The sequence below is a fragment of the Podarcis tiliguerta genome, assembly GCF_965153285.1.
Source record: "Podarcis tiliguerta genome assembly, chromosome: 9".
Classification (NCBI taxonomy): Eukaryota; Metazoa; Chordata; class Lepidosauria; order Squamata; family Lacertidae; genus Podarcis; species Podarcis tiliguerta.
The window spans coordinates 2,497,158-2,516,568 of record NC_139542.1 but is presented as its reverse complement, the minus strand read 5'-3'; the positions used below and the strand labels follow the sequence as shown (position 1 = coordinate 2,516,568).

General features: G+C 49.0%; 1 protein-coding gene across 2 annotated transcripts in view; it reads right to left on the bottom strand.

The window, feature by feature from the left end:
• The window catches only part of HSPA12B (heat shock protein family A (Hsp70) member 12B), a 59,445-nt gene that overhangs the window by 4,871 nt on the left and 35,163 nt on the right, over positions 1-19,411 (bottom strand). For both annotated transcript variants that reach the window (XM_083398374.1, XM_083398375.1), the window contains exons 8-12: positions 18,107-18,278; positions 7,405-7,491; positions 4,867-4,971; positions 2,775-3,033; positions 888-991 (exon numbers count right to left, since the gene is read on the bottom strand). In XM_083398374.1, the coding sequence (XP_083254500.1) occupies positions 888-991; positions 2,775-3,033; positions 4,867-4,971; positions 7,405-7,491; positions 18,107-18,278 (727 nt within the window). The remainder of the gene's footprint in view (positions 1-887; positions 992-2,774; positions 3,034-4,866; positions 4,972-7,404; positions 7,492-18,106; positions 18,279-19,411) is intronic.

Below are 19,411 nucleotides of genomic sequence, written 5' to 3'. Positions count from 1 at the left end.
CCAAGGGAGCCGGCGTACAGCTTCCAGGTCGTGTGGCCAGCAGGACTAAGCCGCTTCTGGAGAACCAGAGCAGCGCACGGAAACGCTGTTGACCTTCCCGCCGGAGCGGTGCCTATTTATCTACTTGCACTTTGACGTGCTTTCGAACTGCTAGGTTGGCAGGAGCAGGGACCGAGCAACGGGAGCTCACCCCATCATCGCGGGGATTCGAACCACCGACCTTCTGATCGGCAAGTCCTAGGCCCTGTGGTTTAACCCACAGCGCCACCTGCGTCCCTTATATAAAAAATATAAGAAAGCATTAAACATTAAAAAACCGCCTTCCCTATAGAAGACTGCCTTCTAAAAGTGTCTTCTAAAGGTTGTATAGTTATTTATTGCCTTGGCTTGAGGGTCGCATAACTCCATACCCACCAACAGATCTCTGATGAAAATGGGGAGATCCAAGTGGGACATTATGGGATCAAATCAGAAACTGGGGTGGCTTCTGTAAGTCCGAGACTGTCCCTGAAAAAGAAGGACACTTGGAGGGCCGCAAGACCACAGGCCAGGGGGATCTTGAGAGTCGGACCTTGTGGCCGTCCTCAGGATCAGGCTGCAAGTTGGTGGAACTGACCAGCAAAATAATACAAGTATAGAATTAGACGGGACCCTGAGGATAATCTGGTCCATCCCCTGCGACGCAGGAAACTTTTGCCCAGTGCAGGACTCGAACTCGCAACACTAAGTTTAAGCGGTTCATTCTCTACCAACGAAGCTATCCACACTCACAAACTGACACACTTTTCCCCTTTTGCCCATTTCAGGGCATTGCCCACAGGAGAAAGAAGGTTGGCACCCAGCTTGAGTTTCTGCACACAGCCGAGCTCTTCAACTGGGGGACTCACCGATGTGTGTGATAATCTGGCTGATGGTTGGCTGGAAGAGCTCATTCATGGCTTCAGAGGACATACGCAGCATCCCTTGAGAGGACCACTTCACCAGGTTCACGCTGGAGATGCCAGAAAAGAGATTACTTATACACTTTTATTTTTATTTTATTTTTCGTGGGTTTTTTGCTATTTATTTATTTATTGGTTTTCACATATTACATTACAATACAGATGTACCAAAACCAACACCATTTCATCCCCATTACATTTCTATTTCCTCAATCTATCATATTATTCTCTTCTCCTTCCTCCCACTTCCCTCCGCCCCCACTCGATTTCCTCCACATTAGACAATTTACAATAATCTTTCCATTCTACAGTCTTCTCAAATCATTTACATATTCTTATTATCTTTCCTTACTAATTTTTCTTCCATCTAGTACTTCACATTTTAATCTAGGCATATTAGCGTATCTTTTTCCCCCAGCAATATTTTGCCATATATTCATCAAAACATTTCCACTCCTTTTTTAATTTTGAATTTGACTGATTTCTTATTATAGCAGTTAATTTTGCCACAATTAAATATTCATTAAGTTTACAAATCCATTCCTCCTTTGTGGGTATAGTTTGTGACTTCCACCTAGCAGCAATCACTATTCTAGCATCTGTACTTGCATATAGATAAATTCTCTTCCCCCCCCCTCGTAGTATCTCTTCATCTATCAATCCAAGAAGATATGTCTCTGGTTTCTTTGTTATTGATATTTTATTGATATTAGTTCTTCATGTACTACTATCCAAAATTTCTTAATTTCCTCACACCTCCACCACATATGTATTGTTGTTCCTATTTCTCCACCACATCTCCAACAGAGGTTGGATTTCAATTTATATACAGTGGTGCCTCGCAAGACGAAAAGAATCCATTCCGCGAGTCTTTTCGTCTTGCGGTTTTTTCGTCTTGCAAAGCAAGCCCATTGACGGATTAGCGCTATTAGCGCTATTGACATTTTAAGGGCTAAAAACGGCTTTTTAAGGCTTAAGGGATTAGCGGTTTTGCTGCTAAAATGCTTTTAGCAGCTTAGCGATTCAGAAAAAGGGGTTTTGGAGCGACCCCCCCCGAAAATTTTCGTCAATTTTCGTCTTGCGAAGCAAGCCCATAGGGAAATTCGTCTTGCGAAGCGCCTCTGCAGACGGAAAACCCTTTCGTCTTGCGGGTTTTCCGTCTTGCGAGGCATTCGTCTTGCGGGGCACCACTGTATCTTTGCCAACTTAACTGGCATTAAGTACCACCTATAGAACATCTTTACAAAATTTTCTTAAATCGTATATCCTCTCGCCAGAGTTTCTCCCATTGCTCTAGATGCGTAGTGTTAAGTTGTGCGTGAACATATCAGACGACACAGCGATTCTTCAGACAGCTCTTGTTTATTCACAGGTCAGAACAGAACTGAACTGAAGGGTTCAGCCAGCCTGCTTATATGGAGCTCCACTAGAACGCAACAGTAACCATTTTCTGTAACTATCCAATCACTGAACGTCACTTTTGATCCCTCATTTGCATATGTGGATCTGAGTGAAAACTATTTACAGTATCCCCTTTCTGGCCCAGGGTGAGAACTTCAGTACATAACAGATAGTATGTCCGAGATCCTGAGACCATTCAATCTTTCTGCTTCATTTTATGCTGTTTTAGTCTAATTGCAATGTCCAATCTACACTGCCCTGATGGAGTTCTACTGAAAGAAAGCCTCAAATTTTTAACAAAAGGGGAAAGAACTTGGGGTGGGGCAGTGGAATTGTGATCCTTTTATCCCTGCCAGGGCCAAGGTCATCCTTGGGACCCCAAGGGTCATCTAGTCCAACCCCCATTTTCATCCAACCCTCTGGGAGCCTCACCTGCTGCGCTTCAGAGCCGTCTCCACATTCTGTCCCCGGTGCTTCCGGTAAAAGTCGATGAAGGAGAAGGGCAGGGAGATGTTGAGGGAGTTGGCCCGGTGAGGGGCAGCCGTTCGCTTGCGGGCCTCGAACGCAATGGTCAGGTCGACCCAGGCTGCCGGGCGCTTGGCCTTGAAGGTGGCGATGAAGTCCTCGCCAAAGATCTGGCAGAGAAGTTTCTCGAAGGCCAAGTCCACACCCACGGCCCCGTAAGGACCTCCTGGAAGGCAGCGATGGGAGAGGGAAGGTCAAAGGAGCAAGGGAGAGGGGCAGCGTGGCACAATGGCTAGCGGGTCAAATTAGGGCTTCAGGGGCCAGGGTTCGAATCCCCGCTTGGCAATGCAGTTTGCTGGTTGGGACCTTGGGCTGCCTTTCAGCCTAGCCTACTTTGCAGGGTTGCTGTGGGACAGAATGAGGAGATGGGAAACCATGCGTGCCTTCTTGAGCTCCTTGGAGGAAAAAGGTGGGCTAATAATAATAATAATAATAATAATGGCATGAAGAATATGGGGCTTTCAGGGCCTAAGAGAAGCTAGTCTCTCTCTGTGTTTTCTGCCCTCCCAAAGGTCAGGGTACATCAACAGTACAGAACAACAAATCCAAACTTAACACAACAAACAATGCAAGCAACACGCAGACCAGTATACTAGATAACACTGTAATTCTTATTGTATAATATACCTGATTTAGTAACAAAAACAAAATGTGTGCACTTGTAAATTCTCTAATATATTTGAAATCAAATGAACATACGCTTGTCAATCTTTGAAAGTAAGTAAGTGAATGACATATTGCATATCCACATGACCACTGCTCCTTGTGCGTTTTTCTAATGTATGGGTTGTGCTGAAGAAGATTCCAGCGAAACAGTCAGATTATCCGGGATCACTGTCCTACATTGTTATTCACCTACTACTTCGGCACCACAAAGCCCAAAAAAGTTTTACCGCTTAGCCCACAGGATAGCATCTATTACTTTGTTTCAACTATAGACTTCTTATACTTCTGCGGACTTTCAAAGATTGACAGACGTGTGTTCAATTGATTTAAAATATATTGGAGAATTTACAAGTGCACACATTTTGTTTTTGCTACTAAATCATGTATATTATGCAATAAGAATTACAGTGCTATCTAGTATGCTGGTCTGTGTGTTGCTTGTATTGTTTGTTGTTCTCCCAAAGGTCAGGGCACTGTCTGGGGTGGCCCCCTGAGCTGAGGAATGCACTTCCTTAAGCTGTCGTTGCAAATATGAGCAACCTATCCGAAGAATGCAGTGAGTCCCAGACATTTGCATTTCCACCTTCAAATAAAGGCTTTGATTTTCCTTCTTATTTCGCTTCTTGCTTGCTATTTCAGTTTCAGCCACTAGGTGGAACTCTAACATCAGAACACCAACAGGGGAGGCCAGCTTCAAACAACCCTGGAAACCCTGGAATGGTCGTTCTAGCCAAATAGCTGGGTGGGAAACAAACCTGGGCACAAACCCAGCCGCCTTTCAAAGCTGCAAAATTGCACGGCTTACATGAAAGTTCAGGGCTGCAGTCATGTTTGTGTGGAATTTTGCCAAATACAGTTGCACCTTGGGTCCCAAACACCCTGGAACTTGGACGTTTTGGCTCCTGAACACCACAAACAGTGACTGTTCCGGTTTGCAAGCATTCTTTTGGAACCCAAACGTCCAACGGGGCTTCTGCGGCTTTTGATTGGCTGCAGGAGCTTCTTGCAACCAATCATAAACTGTGATTTTGGTTTTCGAATGTTTTGGAAGTCGAACGGAAGTCCAAGGTAGACTTCCAAGGTATGGTATGGCTCTCCTTACCATAATTATATGCAGTTTTAGCCAAGCTTTACCACAGTCGTGCATTCTTGCACGCATTGTTTTGGCGGAGAACTGCACCGCAAAATTCGGAGAAGTACGAATTCTGTGTTTCAGATTCCATAGGGTTATGGAAAGCGTGAATGAGATAAGTTTACCTTTCTCCTCCACCTACAGCCCTGGACCTTCTTGCAGGTGGCCTTGCTCTGTGGACTCTCCCCAGCCCCCCCTCACCTGACGCTTTGTAGAGCTCCTTGAGGGTCCCCTGTGGCTGTTCAATCTGGTGCACGGTCAGATCGACCGTCCCTCCGCCACAGTCGGCCACGATGTAGCGGTCCCCTGCGGGATGAAGGAAAGAAGGTGGTGATGCCAGGTTCGGGAAAGGAATCACAGGATCATAGAGTTGGAAGGGATACCTGAGGGTCATCTAGTCCAACCCCCGTGCAAGGCACAAATCTCAGCTGAAGCATCCATGACAGATGGCCCTCTGACCTCTGCCGAGAAACCTCCAAGGAAGGAGAGTCCAGATGTATGCAACAACAGCCGCGAGAGTTCTAATGCAAAATGAACTTTTGATGGATGCAACAATGGAATACTGAATGGTTTCGTTTATAAAAAATACACAGGGATTTATGTTATGCAGAATGAGCCCTGGAAAGAGAAGAAGGGAAGTCTTTACACAGGGTGGCGAACACAGCGCATGACATCATGGGCTTCCCCCCTGAGCCAGCTAGATGACATCGCAAGGGATCGTTGCCTTAGGAGAGCGAGAAAAATTCCCAGGGACGATTCGCACCTCAGCCAGCACCTCTTTAATCTTCTACCCTCGGGCAGGAGATATAGAAGTATAATCAGTCGTACCAACAGGCTAAAAAACATTTCTGTCCGTGGACTGTTAGGCTGCTGAATGGAAAATAATATGTTGTTGTTGTTTAGTCGTGTCCGACTCTTCGTGACCCCATGGACCAGAGCACGCCAGGCTGTTGTTGATATTTTAGGGATGTTTAAATGAATACAGTCATACCTGACGCTTCAGGTTGTGTTTTTCCGGGTTACGGACCCGCCAAAACCTGGAAGTACTGGAACGGGTTATTTCCAGGTTTTGGTGCTCACGCATGCGCAGAAATACCAAATCGCAACCCGCACATGTGCAGACACGCTGCTGCGGCTTGCGAACATGCATCCCACACGGATCACGTTTGCAACCCGAGCATCCACTGTATTCTAAATTGTAAAACAGAAAATTCAATAAAAATTTAAAAAAATTAAAAATTAAAAAAAAGGAAAAAGGAAACTCCTTAATCCTGATTTTCTTTTCTTTATGGGAAAGCACGTCTTGGTTTAAGTCCACTTTGGTTTAACACCAGACTTCCGGAATGGATTAAGGTTGTAAACCAAGGTACCACTGTAATCAATCCATCAGTCCTGCAAACTGCAGAATATTTCGCTCCACACACACACATCCCAGCTGACTTCTGAATTCTTCTTTTAAAAAAATCAGTCGAATTTCCCTCCTTTCCTCGCCTTTGAATTGCCCCACTGGCTTCTGTCTGCCACAACAGCTGCAAGAATATTACTAGCGAAGAATTGGAAGAAACAAGATTTATCAACTATTGAAGAATGGCAGATGAAGATGATGGACTATATGGAACTTGCTGAACTGACCAGAAGACTCCGAGACCAGAGAGAAGAGACGGTGGAAGAAGATTGGAAGAAGTTTAAGGAATATTTGAAAAAATATGTTAATAATAGCTTTGGAAGTGGATATAGGCTGTAGGGTTAGAAGTAGAAGATAGTGCATTTTAAAATAGTATTATTTGTAAGTGATAAAATGTGAAGATTTTTATGGTTAAAGTAAGTGTGATAAAAATGGTTAAATTATGATATATATAAACTGCTAAAGATGAGGTAAAATAAAAATCACATAGGGGGGACTTGGGGAAGCTCACATAACAATGCTTAGAAAAAATAAGGATAAGTCAAGAATTTGTTTGCATTGTTTGTTTTTTTCTGTTTGTGTTGTTTAGTTGTGTTATAAAATGAATTTTAAAAAGGAACTTTTTACCACATGTGGTGGACCTGTCCCAAGGTGAAAGACTTCTGGGGAAAGATTTATAATGAGTTGAATTTTTTTTTGAAATATACATTTATAAAGAAACCAGAGGCCTTTCTTCTTGGAATAACAGGTCTGGAACTGCCCAAGAAAGATGTTAAATTATTTTTGTATGCCACAACTGCTGCTCGAATTTTACTAGCTAAAAAGTGGAAAACGCAGGAACTACCTACGGTGGAAGAATGGCAGATGAAGATGATGGATTTCTTGGAGCTAGCTGACCTAACCAGAAGAGTCCGCGGCCAGAAGGAGGAGGTGTATCAGGAAGAATGGACAAAATTTAATGATTATTTAGTTAAGTCTGTTAAGTTAAACTAATTGGAAAAAGCTTGCAGGTACTTGATTGGGTACTTAGGATTTTATTTTACATAAGTTAAGAATTCACATGTTTAATCTAGAAACGAAAAGAATCAAGGATGTTAATTGTTCAAGTTAAATTTATAAGAACTTTATTTGGAAAACTGTTTAAAAGGATATACACTGAAATTCAACCAAGAGGAAACGAGGAAGTCAATTAACAATGTTAGTAAGTGTAACTTTAATAAGGTTATGATGTTTGTTTGTTTGTTTGTTTGTTTATAATTGTGTGAAAATCAATGAATTTTGGGGGGGGGGGGAATTTGGGGAGAAAAATGAATTGCCCCACTGGCTCTTCCTACCTGTCTGCATTTCGGACCAGAGCTCTCCCATCCCGGACTCCACCAGGAAGGTGCGGCTGTGTCTGGAACGGCGGAGTTGTTCCCGGGCTGCAGGGAGACAAATCGGAAAGTAAGGCAGCAGCAAGATGGGGAAAGCACACACACACAGAGAGAGGAAATGGAATAATCCCTTCGTTGTTGTCAGAGCTGGCTCCAGGTCCCAGCTCACAGAGGACCCACGCTAGCCGGTAGTAATGTATAAAAGTCTTTATTGAAGTACAGTTTCCATTCTCAAGCCGTAGCGCCCCAGCTCTACGTCTAGGGTTTAGACCGGCGAAGCTCCATCTGAATCTCCGCCCCCTGTACACCAGTTTAAGATTCTAGCCTTACTCCACCTCTTCCGTCTCTCCTTTCTCCTCTGGGTCCTGCTACCCCCCGGGGTCCCTTCCTTCCTGGATTCTTCCGACGCAGACGTTGACCCCCCTGACTCCTCCCTCTCTCTTCGGCGGGCTTTGGGACCTGGCTCCCTATCCGGGCTGCCAACTGCGCCGCCCTCCTGTACATTTGAACTTGGCGCGCGCGCCCAGCCTTCGACCTTCCTCTCGACCGTTTCCTCGCTCCCCGATGTAGGCGTGGCCAGTCCTGTCTCCTGTCCTTCTGCTGGCAGCACGCCGCCTGATCCCGATGCCTGGGACTCCTCCCCCCTACTGCACTCTGGTGTGGACGCTGGTCCTGATTTCCAGCTGCTGCTCTCTGAGTCCCCTCTGGCCCCTTCTTCCTGGGGTGTCCCCCTAGGCACCCCCCTTGCCCTGACCATGGGGGCCTCTTTCTGTGAATCTTCCGATTCGCTGGAAAGACTCAGAGACCTCGGACCGCTGTCATCGCTGACATTTCCTTCGGACTCCTCCCCCTCGCTCTCCACTTCCTGTGCCTCTGCTCCTGAACCCCTGACATCCATCCCCCCCTCGAAGCCCCCCCTTCCCCCCTCCCCTCCTTCAGGTGTGGGTGCTGGGTGCTCCGTCGTTGTGGGGGTGAATGGCGGATACAGTTCGTCTCCCTTGGCGTGCATCCAGCCGGAATAGTCCGGCTCGTCCTCCGTGCTCTCGCCGACCTCGATTTCCTCTGCTTCCATCTCAGTGCCGCCGTGCTCGAACCCGAGGTCCTCCCCCAACACGTCCATCTCCGTCTCTCCCCCGGTCACCTCTGGGGCCGTTGCCTTCCAAGGACCCCCCAGCAACTTCCTGCTCCACTGCTCCTCTGGTCGATCGTCCCACCAATAAGAGCGGTCTGAGGCATACCCCTGGGGCGATCCCTCCGGGGAACGTGTTTCTAGTGCCGGTTCTTCGTCCGAGGTGAACCCCTGGAACGTGCTGGCTGAAAGTGTGGGTGTGAAAAGCCAGTCGTCGAAATACGCGGCTGGCATGGGCCTGTGTGGGAACAAGGCATGAAACTCTTCCTTGAGAAGAGGCTCGTCCAAGGCATAGTCCGGCACCCAACGGTTGGCGCTGGTCGGGGTACCTTCGCTGGCGAGAAAATATTCTACTCCCTCTTCCCCCCATCTCGAGTCTAAAATCTCTGTGACCTCGTTGATGGGTTCCCCTCTTGGCGACCCCCTCCTTGTGGGCTGCTCCCTGAGCGGGTCTGGTGCCGTGCCCGGCTCCTGAAATCTGTGAGGTGCTTTGTAGGGCGTGAGTACTGATCTATGGAACACTGGATGCATTCTGGATCCCTCCGGAAGTGTCAACCGGAAGGCCACTGGATTGACCTGTGCCTCGACTTGGTAAGGTCCTAGCTGCTTATGTCCGAGCTTCTTCTTCGCTAACGATCTGGTCGGCACTGCCTGGGCTGCCAACCAAACCCAGTCTCCCACCTGTATGTCTTCCCCAACCCTTCTGTGCTTGTCAGCCTGCAGTTTGTATGCGTGCTTTGCTAGTTCTAACTGCCTCTGAAGCTGTTCGTGAACCTCCTGCAACTCGGACACTAAGGCTTCCGCTGCCTGTGGCTCCCCCTCCCCCAGTCTCTCTAATCCCGGGAAGGTTCTGGGATGCCTCCCGTTGTTGGCGAAGAACGGTGTCACCCCCGTGGACACGTGCTTCGTGTTGTTGTAGGCGAACTCAGCGAGCGGCAGGTAGTCCACCCATGTTGCTGGCTGCTGATTTGCGTAGCATCTCAGGTACTGCTGAATGACGGCGTTGACTCGCTCCGCTTGTCCGTTGGTCTGCGGGTGCCTCGCCGACGCTAGGTTGATCTTGACGTTCAGGAAACCCATCAGCTTCTGCCAGAAGTTCGAGATGAACTGTCGCCCCCGGTCGGACAGGATAGACCGTGGCAGACCGTGAACCCTGAACACGTGGTCTATGAACAGTTTGGCTGTCTGTTCCGCCGTGGCCACCTTCGCGCACGGAATGAAGTGGGCCATTTTGGTGAACATGTCCACCACCACTAGCACTGCCGTCTTGCCCCTCGAGCTGGGTAAATCTGTGACAAAGTCCAGGGCCACCCTCTCCCACGGTTCGAGCGGTGTCTGCAGCGGTTCGAGTAGTCCCGCCGGCGGTTTGTGCACTGACTTGGCCCTTTGGCAGGTGTCGCACCTCGAGACGTAATCCGCGACTTCCCCCCGCATCTTGGGCCACCAAAAATCTCTGGCTACTAATTCTACCGTCTTCTCTTTGCCAAAGTGCCCGGCGGTGGGTGCATCGTGCAACTGCTGCAGTACTTTCGCGCGGAGGTCGTCTCCCGGTACGTAGAGGGCCCCTCTGCGGATGAGCAATCTGTCGCGTATCTGGAACTCGTCGTTCTTCGCCGTGCCTCTGTGCACCTCCTCCATCTTGGCTCGTGCGAAGGGGTCCTCCTGCAGCGCTCGACGTACCGCTTCCAGGTCCACGGTTGCTGAAGCGCACGCCCACGCTTTCGGTGTGAAAATGTGCTTGGCCGCTGCTGGTGCCGCCTCTTCGAGGTATTGCGGCTTTCTGGACAGTGCATCCGCCATGATGTTGTTGTCGCCTGGGATGTACTCTATCCTGAAGTCGAAATCCGCAAAGAACTCCGCCCACCGTATGTGCCTCTGGTTCAGGAACTTTGCCGTGTGCCAGTACTCCAGGTTCTTATGATCCGTGCGGACCTGCACTGTGTGCTTGGCTCCGATGAGGAAGTGCCGCCACGCCTTGAATGCTGCATGAATGGCCAGCAACTCCCTGTCCCAGATGGTGTAGTTCTGCTCTGACTTGCTGAGCTTCCTGGAGTAGAAGGCACACGGTCTCCAGTCCCCGTGCGGGTCTTGCTGCAACAGTACTGCTCCCACGGCTCTGTCTGAGGCGTCCGTTTCAACTCTCATCGGTCTGTTGGGATTCACATGCAGTAGCTGCTCTTCGGACGAGAAGAGACGCTTGAGTTTCTGAAAGGACTGCTCCGCTTGCTCCGTCCAGATGAACTTCTTCTTCTTGGAGCTGAGCGTGTCGGTAATGGCCGCTGTCTGCATCGCGAACCCCTTGATGAACTTGCGGTAAAAGTTGGCGAAACCGACAAACCGCTGGACCTCCTTCCGATTGCGCGGGCTCTTCCAGTCCAACACTGCGCGAACCTTGGCGCTGTCCATGGCGAGCCCCTTGTCTGACAACTTGTAGCCCAGGAAATCTACCTCCTTCATGTCGAACTGGCACTTCTCCAGCTTGGCGTACAACCTATGCTCCTGCAGTCTCTGCAGAACTTCTTTGACGTCTCCCTCGTGGGTCTCCTCTGATTCGGAGAATATCAGGATGTCGTCCAGGAAGCAGACGCATTTCTTGTAGAGGAGGCCCGCCAGTACGTGATGCATGAAGGCTTGAAAACAGTGAGAGCCATTTTGTAATCCAAAGGGCATAACTCTGTATTCATAGGTGCCCAGGGGCGTGAACATGGCAGTCTTCCACTCGTCTCCCTCCCGTATGCGAATCAGGTTGTACGCCCCTCGCAGATCCAACTTTGTGAAAACGCGTCCTTTCCTCACCGTTGCGAGCAGGTCGTCTATTTTGGGCATGGGAAAGGCCGTGGGCTTGGTTTTGGAATTTAAAATTCTGAAGTCTACCACAAGTCTTTTTTGGGGCGTGTCCTTCTTCTTCACAAAGAATACAGGACTGCCCCCCACTGCCTTCGACTCCCGGATGAAACCGCGCTTCAAGTTGAGGTCTATGAACTCCCTGAGTTCCTGCATTTCGTCTTCAGACATGGAATACAGTTTCCCGGTTGGCAGCGTCGCCCCTGGCAGGAGGTCAATCTTGCAGTCATAGGGCCTGTGGGGAGGCAGCTTGTCCGCTTCCTTCTCGCAGAAAACCTCCAAAAACGCTGCATACTTGAGTGGCACTGCTTGCAGCGTGCCTAATTGTAGCTGCGGGTCATCCTCTTCCCCTTCCGGGCTAGGCAGAATGCAATGTTCCGCACAGTAGGAGGAGCCGAAGGTCAGTTGGCGCTGGTACCACGCCAATGCTGGGCTGTGCCTGTGCAGCCAACTCATGCCCAATACTACCGGCGTGTCCGACAGGTGGGTGACATTGAAGCTGATGACTTCTCGGTGATTCCCAATTTGCATCACCATCGGAGGCGTTTGCTGCACCACCTGCCCCCCCAGCAATTCCCTGCCATCCACCGTGACAACCTTCAGAGGCAGCGTGGCTGGCAGTAGTGCTATGTTGTGCTGTTGAATAAAATCCAGTCCTATGAAGTCTGCGTTACTACCAGAGTCAATGGTAATCGGCACTTCCATAGTGAGTCCATTGGGCAGTTGGAGCGATGCTGTAAGCTGCACCACTGGTTTGGGTGGGAGGGGGTCTGTGGGTTGCAAAATTTCTGGGGATTGCTTCACTGACTTGTCTGGCTGGACCCCAGTGCCTCTTCCTCCAGCCAGACTCCGTCGTTTCCCTGCTGTGGTTCTCTCTGCTGAGTTGCGTCTGTGACTGTTGCCGAGGCTGCAGTGTGCTTATGGAGCCTCTGGGGACACTCTTTCGCCATGTGCTGAGCACTGTCGCAGATGTAGCACTTCCTGTTCCCTCTAGGAGGCTTCGCTTTGACTGCTCCCGGTGTTAGGGCTCTGGTAGCTGACTGAGCCCTGGCACCTCCAATCTCCATCGGTTCTTCTCCCCCTCCCTGCGAAGGTGTGGATTGCGCACGCGCTGCATCCTTGGGAAAGAGGGGAGGAGCTCTCGCTGGTGTACGTCCCCAACGTCCTTCTTCTCTGTTCCATGGACGTTCTTCCAGACGCACCCCAATCTCCAGCGCCCGCTGGACCACTTGCTGAGTGCTCTTTGGTCTCTCCCCCCTTGCAATCTCATCTTTCACATTTGCATTCAATCCTTCCCAAAAAAGGTCTCTGACTGGAGCAGAATCTTTCTCCCATCCCAGCGCATGGACTAATCCAAAAAAGCGGGAATGGTACTGCCTCACACTGGCTCTGCCTTGTTTGAGCCCATGTATGTCTTTTCTGGCAATATCGATGTCTATCTTTGATAAAAAACACGAATCCATCGCTTTAATGAAAGCATTCGCATCTTGGAGCACCGGATCTTTACCTCTCCACAAATTCCTCAGCCACGCTTTGGCTTCCCCATGCAAATGGGACCAGATAAACCCCACTTTCTCTCGCTCATCTCTAAAGTCTTTTTCCAGCAGATCCAGCGCAAACAGCAGGTCTGCTCGGAAGTTAGGGTACTGCTGTAAGCTCCCGTCGAAGTGAGATACAAGACTGCCTCCTCTTCTCCCCAGCCCAATGCCCTCTGATTTGGGTCCCGGTTGCCCCTGCTTGTCAAGCATTTCCAACCTGGCTTGGAGATCCTTGTAGGTGGCAGCTACCTCCTCCTCCCTTTTCCTGGACGCACGTACCTCCGCGTTGAGTTGTGTCACTGCATTTTGCAGTTCTATTAGATGCTGTTCTGTCGTCATCTTGCCGGACTCTTGTGAGCTCGCGAAGCACCACTCCTCTTCCCTCGCGGCGTCCCTCACGTTACGAGGTTCTTGGTGCAAAATTTTTTTGTTGAGATGGAGCTTACTGTCAGAGCTGGCTCCAGGTCCCAGCTCACAGAGGACCCACGCTAGCCGGTAGTAATGTATAAAAGTCTTTATTGAAGTACAGTTTCCATTCTCAAGCCGTAGCGCCCCAGCTCTACGTCTAGGGTTTAGACCGGCGAAGCTCCATCTGAATCTCTGCCCCCTGTACACCAGTTTAAGATTCTAGCCTTACTCCACCTCTTCCGTCTCTCCTTTCTCCTCTGGGTCCTGCTACCCCCCGGGGTCCCTTCCTTCCTGGATTCTTCCGACGCAGACGTTGACCCCCCTGACTCCTCCCTCTCTCTTCGGCGGGCTTTGGGACCTGGCTCCCTATCCGGGCTGCCAACTGCGCCGCCCTCCTGTACATTTGAACTTGGCGCGCGCGCCCCAGCCTTCGACCTTCCTCTCGACCGTTTCCTCGCTCCCCGATGTAGGCGTGGCCAGTCCTGTCTCCTGTCCTTCTGCTGGCAGCACGCCGCCTGATCCCGATGCCTGGGACTCCTCCCCCCTACTGCACTCTGGTGTGGACGCTGGTCCTGATTTCCAGCTGCTGCTCTCTGAGTCCCCTCTGGCCCCTTCTTCCTGGGGTGTCCCCCTAGGCACCCCCCTTGCCCTGACCATGGGGGCCTCTTTCTGTGAATCTTCCGATTCGCTGGAAAGACTCAGAGACCTCGGACCGCTGTCATCGCTGACATTTCCTTCGGACTCCTCCCCCTCGCTCTCCACTTCCTGTGCCTCTGCTCCTGAACCCCTGACAGTTGTTTTGTTTTATAACCATAGAATGTAGCCTGAGGATCTTCAATGCCCTGCAATGCAAGAATATGCAATTGTCCCACACAGGGATTGAACCTAAAATCTTGGCATTATCAGTAGAAGAAGAAGAAGAGTTTGGATTTGATATCCCACCTTTCACTCCCTTTAAGGAGTCTCAAAGCAGCTAACAATCTCCTTTCCCTTCCTCCCCCACAACAAACACTCTGTGAGGTGAGTGGGGCTGAGAGACTTCAGAGAAGTGTGACTGGCCCAAGGTCACCCAGCAGCTGCATGTGGAGGAGCGGGGAATCGAACCCGGTTCACCAGATTACGAGACTACCACTCTTAACCACTACACCACACTGGCTCCCATACACTGGCTCAGTAGCACTCTCATAACCAAGTGAGCTATCCAGCTCCTATTCTTTTATTTTATTTATTATTTATTTATATCCCTCCATTCCTCCAAGCAGCACAAGGTGGCGTACGGCTCTCCACCTCCCCATGTCGTCTTCAAAACAACCCTGTGAGGTAGGATGGGCTGTAAATGGACAAAAGTACAAAGAACTCCCTCCCACCAGATGTCAAAGAGAACAACAACTACCAGACTTTTAGAAGACATCTGAAGGCAGCCTTGTTCAGGGAAGCTTTTAATGTTTGATGCATTACTGTATTTTAATATTTTGTTGGAAGCTGCCCAGAGTGGCGGGGTATAAATAAATTGTTGTTGTTGTTGTTGTTGTTGTTGTTGTTGTTGTTATCATCATCATCATCATCATCATCATCATCATCATCTAGACCAACCCCCTGCAATGCAGGAATCATAATTAACACCCCTAATAAATGAGGCAGAGACTCAAGATCTGACTCTCTCCTCCATCGGACCAGTGGTTGCAAAAATTGTTTGAGCAAGAAAATGGGGAGATAGGGAACGCTCCTGAGAAGTCCAGGAGCAATGCTCAGCAATCTGAAGTTGTTCTGGAGTCGCCATGGGCAAGATCTGGAGCACCTTGGGTAAAAGAAGCACTGCAGTGCAGGCTGGATGGTCTGTGGTGGGGCTGAGGACAGTTAGCCTTCCCCGCCCCCCCCCCCCAAGGCTAAACAGATGTAGGGGAGCTCCCTGACCTGGCCAAGGTTTCAGGAAACAGGCCATTTCCCCACAACTTCCCTCTTGAGAGTTTCCTGGCTTCCGGCTTCCCTACCTTGGCTTCAAGACAGAAGTCTTTCTTTAGAATTACGGACCTTGCCTCTCGCCCAAGCATGCACAGGTCCTTCAGATTAGCACCTCAGAGTCACTTTTGGAGAAGACAGCATTTGAAAACCAAAATCCCTCTGATCTCTTTCAGCTTCTGCCTTCTGGAAGAAGGTCCAGGGTTATAAAGACTAGGACTAGCCGCCTAAGAAACAGTTTCTACCCAAATGCGATTTTGGTTTTAAATGCAGTGTAAGGAGTCTCTATGGGAGTACCGTATATTTTATTTAATTATGGGGTATCAGAGTTTTTAGGGGGCTAACCAGGTTGGGATAGCTGGGATAGCAGGTTTGTTGGGTTTTGAATGTTTTATGTAAATTGTCAATTTCGTTGTTCTGTATGGGACAATGACAATAAAGATTATCGTATCGTATCGTAACTCGGAAGGTGTGTCACCTGAGCCACTCAGCCTGAGCCACAGAGAGAAATGTTTTCCTCAGCTCACACCTAGGGAGAGCTTAGCTTTGGCTTCCAACAGTTCTGGACCTTTGGGTCCAGTGCCTCTGAACATGTACAAAGTGTAGTGTAGCAGTTAGATCAGTGTTCTGGGCCACAATCTTGCTTGGTTCCATAAACTCAGCCCCAGCGCCTCCTTGCTCAGAACAGTGGTTTGCACGACCCATGGAGGAAGATAGTAACAACAACAACAACAACAACAACAATTTATTTGTACCCCGCCCATCTGGCTTCCCCAGCCACTCTGGGCAGCTTCCAACAAAGATTAAAAATACACCAAAATGTCACATATTTAAAACTTCCCTGAACAGGGCTGCCTTCAGATGTCTTCTAAAAGTCTGGTAGTTGTTGCTCTCTTTGACATCTAGTGGGAGGGTGTTCCACAGGCGGGCGCCACCACTGAGAAGGGGATAGACAGGAAGTCTAGTGTGTTGGTATGTGTATGATTTTTTTGGTGGGGGAATTGTTTTTGTTTTTTCTCTTTGTTCTTTCTTTAGTTTCATTTTCTTTCTAGGTATAGAATTTGTATATAATTTTTGTATGCATGTTGGAAATTATATTATAGTAAGTCCTGTAATGTAATATGACAACGTTTACCAATGTAATATAAGAATGCTAACAAATAAATAAAATTCAAATTCAAAAAGAAAAAAGAAAAAGAAAGATATAAATGTCAGGATAAATGAATCCCAGAATCATAGAGTTGGAAGGGACCCCTGGGGTCATCTAGTCCAACCCCCTGCAAGGCAGGAATCTCAGTTCAAGCATCCGTGACAGATGGCCATCCAACCTCTGCTTAAAAACCTCCCCGCTTCCTTGCAAGACGGTCACAGGCAGCTTTGTCAAAAGCCTTGCTGAAGTCAAGATACACTATGTCCGCAGCATTCCCCTGATCCACCAAGCTTGTAACTCCGTCAAAAAAAAGAAATGAGATTTGTGTGGCATGACTTGTTTTTGAGAAGCCCATGCTGGGTTTTAGTAATTGTACATACAGTCATACCTCGGGTTGAAATAGCTTCGGGATACTATCCTAGGTTAGGATAAGTTAGGATAGGTATATACCCTAATCGGAGATGAAGGGAAGTAACTCAATGCATTTTTTCTTAATTTCTCCCCCCCCCCCTATTTTTTATTCGCACTTTTTTCTCTGGGTATTAACTGGATACTTATATACTTTGTTTCTTTTTTAAGTTCTTATTATGTATGATATGTATGGAAAAGTTCAATAAAAATAAATTTGAACTAGTTCAAAAAAAGAAAGAAATAGCTTCGGGATAAGTATTTTCGGGTTTCACCGCTCGCGCATGCACAGACGCTCAAAATGACGTCACGCGCATGCGCAGTCACGGGTTACGCTCTACTCAGGATGTGAACGGGGTTCCGGAACGGATCCCGTTCGCATCCAGAGGTACCACTGTACAATACTCCCTTCCTGAGCATGTGCAGAATGCCTTTGCTTTGTGAGGCAGACCAGGTTTTGTGTTCAGAAAGGGTCCCAATGCTGTTGATCTGAGAGAGAGGTTGAATAACTTCTGCTTAGAAGGAGAGGGGCGCCGTGGTTCAGATCCTGGAAACGTCAGGCGTGGCACTCGCTGGTGGACTCAAGAAAGGCAGAGCTGCAGAAGACTCTGTGAAGCTGTTTGCAGTGAGACGGGCTCTTTATTAACTGTGGTTTGTTCTGCTAATAAAATCAAACGAAGACCAGATGTGTGGAAACCTTAATTTAAACCACTGTCTTCGGATGCTTTCCCCTTTTTCTTACTGTTTTTAAAACGGCTCCGTCAGAGAATAGGCGGCCCAAGAGGGGAAACTGGGTGGAGCTGGGTAGAAGATTCACAGACCATCTGTGGAACTCACTGCCACAAGATATTCTCCCATCGCTTGCGGGGGCGCAATTAGTGCCAGCACTGTCTGCTAAGAGTTTGGGTGTAATCTTCGACACCTCCCTTTCCATGGAGGCGCAGATTGCAGCTATAACAAAGGCGGTATTTTTTCATCACTGCCAAGCTAGGCAGTTGGCTCCTTACCTCTCTCGCCCTGACCTAGCCACTATGATCCACGCGACGGTCACCTCCAGACTGGATTATTGCTCTACGTGGGGCTGCCCTTGAGACTGACCCAGAAACTCCAGCGGGTGCAGAATGCCGCGGCGAGACTCCTTACGGGGTCCTCGCCGCGGGATCACATTCACCGGTGCTATACCAGCTGCACTGGCTTGCTCCAGAGCGCAGGATCCCTGTGTCTTACCCTGCCTGAAGCTGGAATCGATGGGCAGATCCGACATGAGTCCGTTGGCCTGGGGCTTGTAGCTCAGGTCGATCAGCTGGTTGAGGCGGAGTTTGCGGCAGTAGATGGAAGCTGCTTCCGGCTCCAGCGCGATCAGGAGCTGCTCAGGGTTTTCCGAAGGAACCAGCCCAGCCTGGAGGAATGAAGAGAACGGAGGTCACTGGGAGGAAGGAGTCGTTGCAGAAGACAGCCCCAAAATCTCTGGCAACAGGGCTCCTGGAGGAGTGATTAACATCATCCATAGAAATATGCAGTGCATTGGGCAAGGTAGTTTGCATGCCCTCCAACATTCCCCCCCCCCCCTATATGTATGGAAGTGAGAGCTGGACCATAAAGAAGGCTGATCACCAAAGAATGGATGCTTTTGAATTATGGTGCTGGAGGAGACTCTTGAGAGTCCCATGGACTGCAAGAAGATCAAACCTCTCCATTCTGAAGGAAATCAGCCCTGAGTGCTCACTGGAAGGACAGATCGTGAAGCTGAGGCTCCAATACTTTGGCCACCTCATGAGAAGAGAAGACTCCCTGGAAAAGACCCTGATGTTGGGGAAGATGGAGGGCACAAGGAGAAGGGGACGGCGGAGAACGAGATGATGGGACAGCGTTCTCGAAGCTACTAGCATGAGTTTGACCAAACTGCGGGAGGCAGTGGAAGACAGGAGTGCCTGGTGTGCTCTGGTCCAGGGGGTCACGAAGAGGCAGACACGACTAAACGACTAAACTATATATATATATATATATATATATATATATATATGCAGGTTTTGGTGTCCTCGGGTGTCTTCCCGTGTAAAAGTTGGGGTGTCTAGGCGACGTTTCGACGAGGTCTCACTCGTCATCTTCAGGCTGGTGCTTTCGGCTTCTTGTTACTGGAACAGAGCAGGATCTCAGTGTTTGAGTTCCTATAAATACTGTTGAGGAGGTGTGGTGTATAGCCTCCAATGTTCTGGGCAGAGAGGAGGTTCCCAGGCTAGTGTGCCTTTTCTTCTTTTGTTCCTTAATTACTTGAGGGATATCTTGAGTGATTTCTTGAGTGATTTCCTGAATCCCACTTAGGTGGGTCATTAGGTGTGGATTAGTTGCTAAAGCCTTCGTGTCTTGAACTCTTGAACTTTGTGAAGAGTTTTTCTGAGAAGATGGCTGTACTGCACTTGGTTGTGCTCTGGCTTGGCTTCGTGTATAGGGGCGAGCTGTGGTTTTGTGGCCTGTGCCAGCCAGATCTGTGTAGGGATTGCAGGGGGGTGCAGCATCCGGAGGTGCCACCCT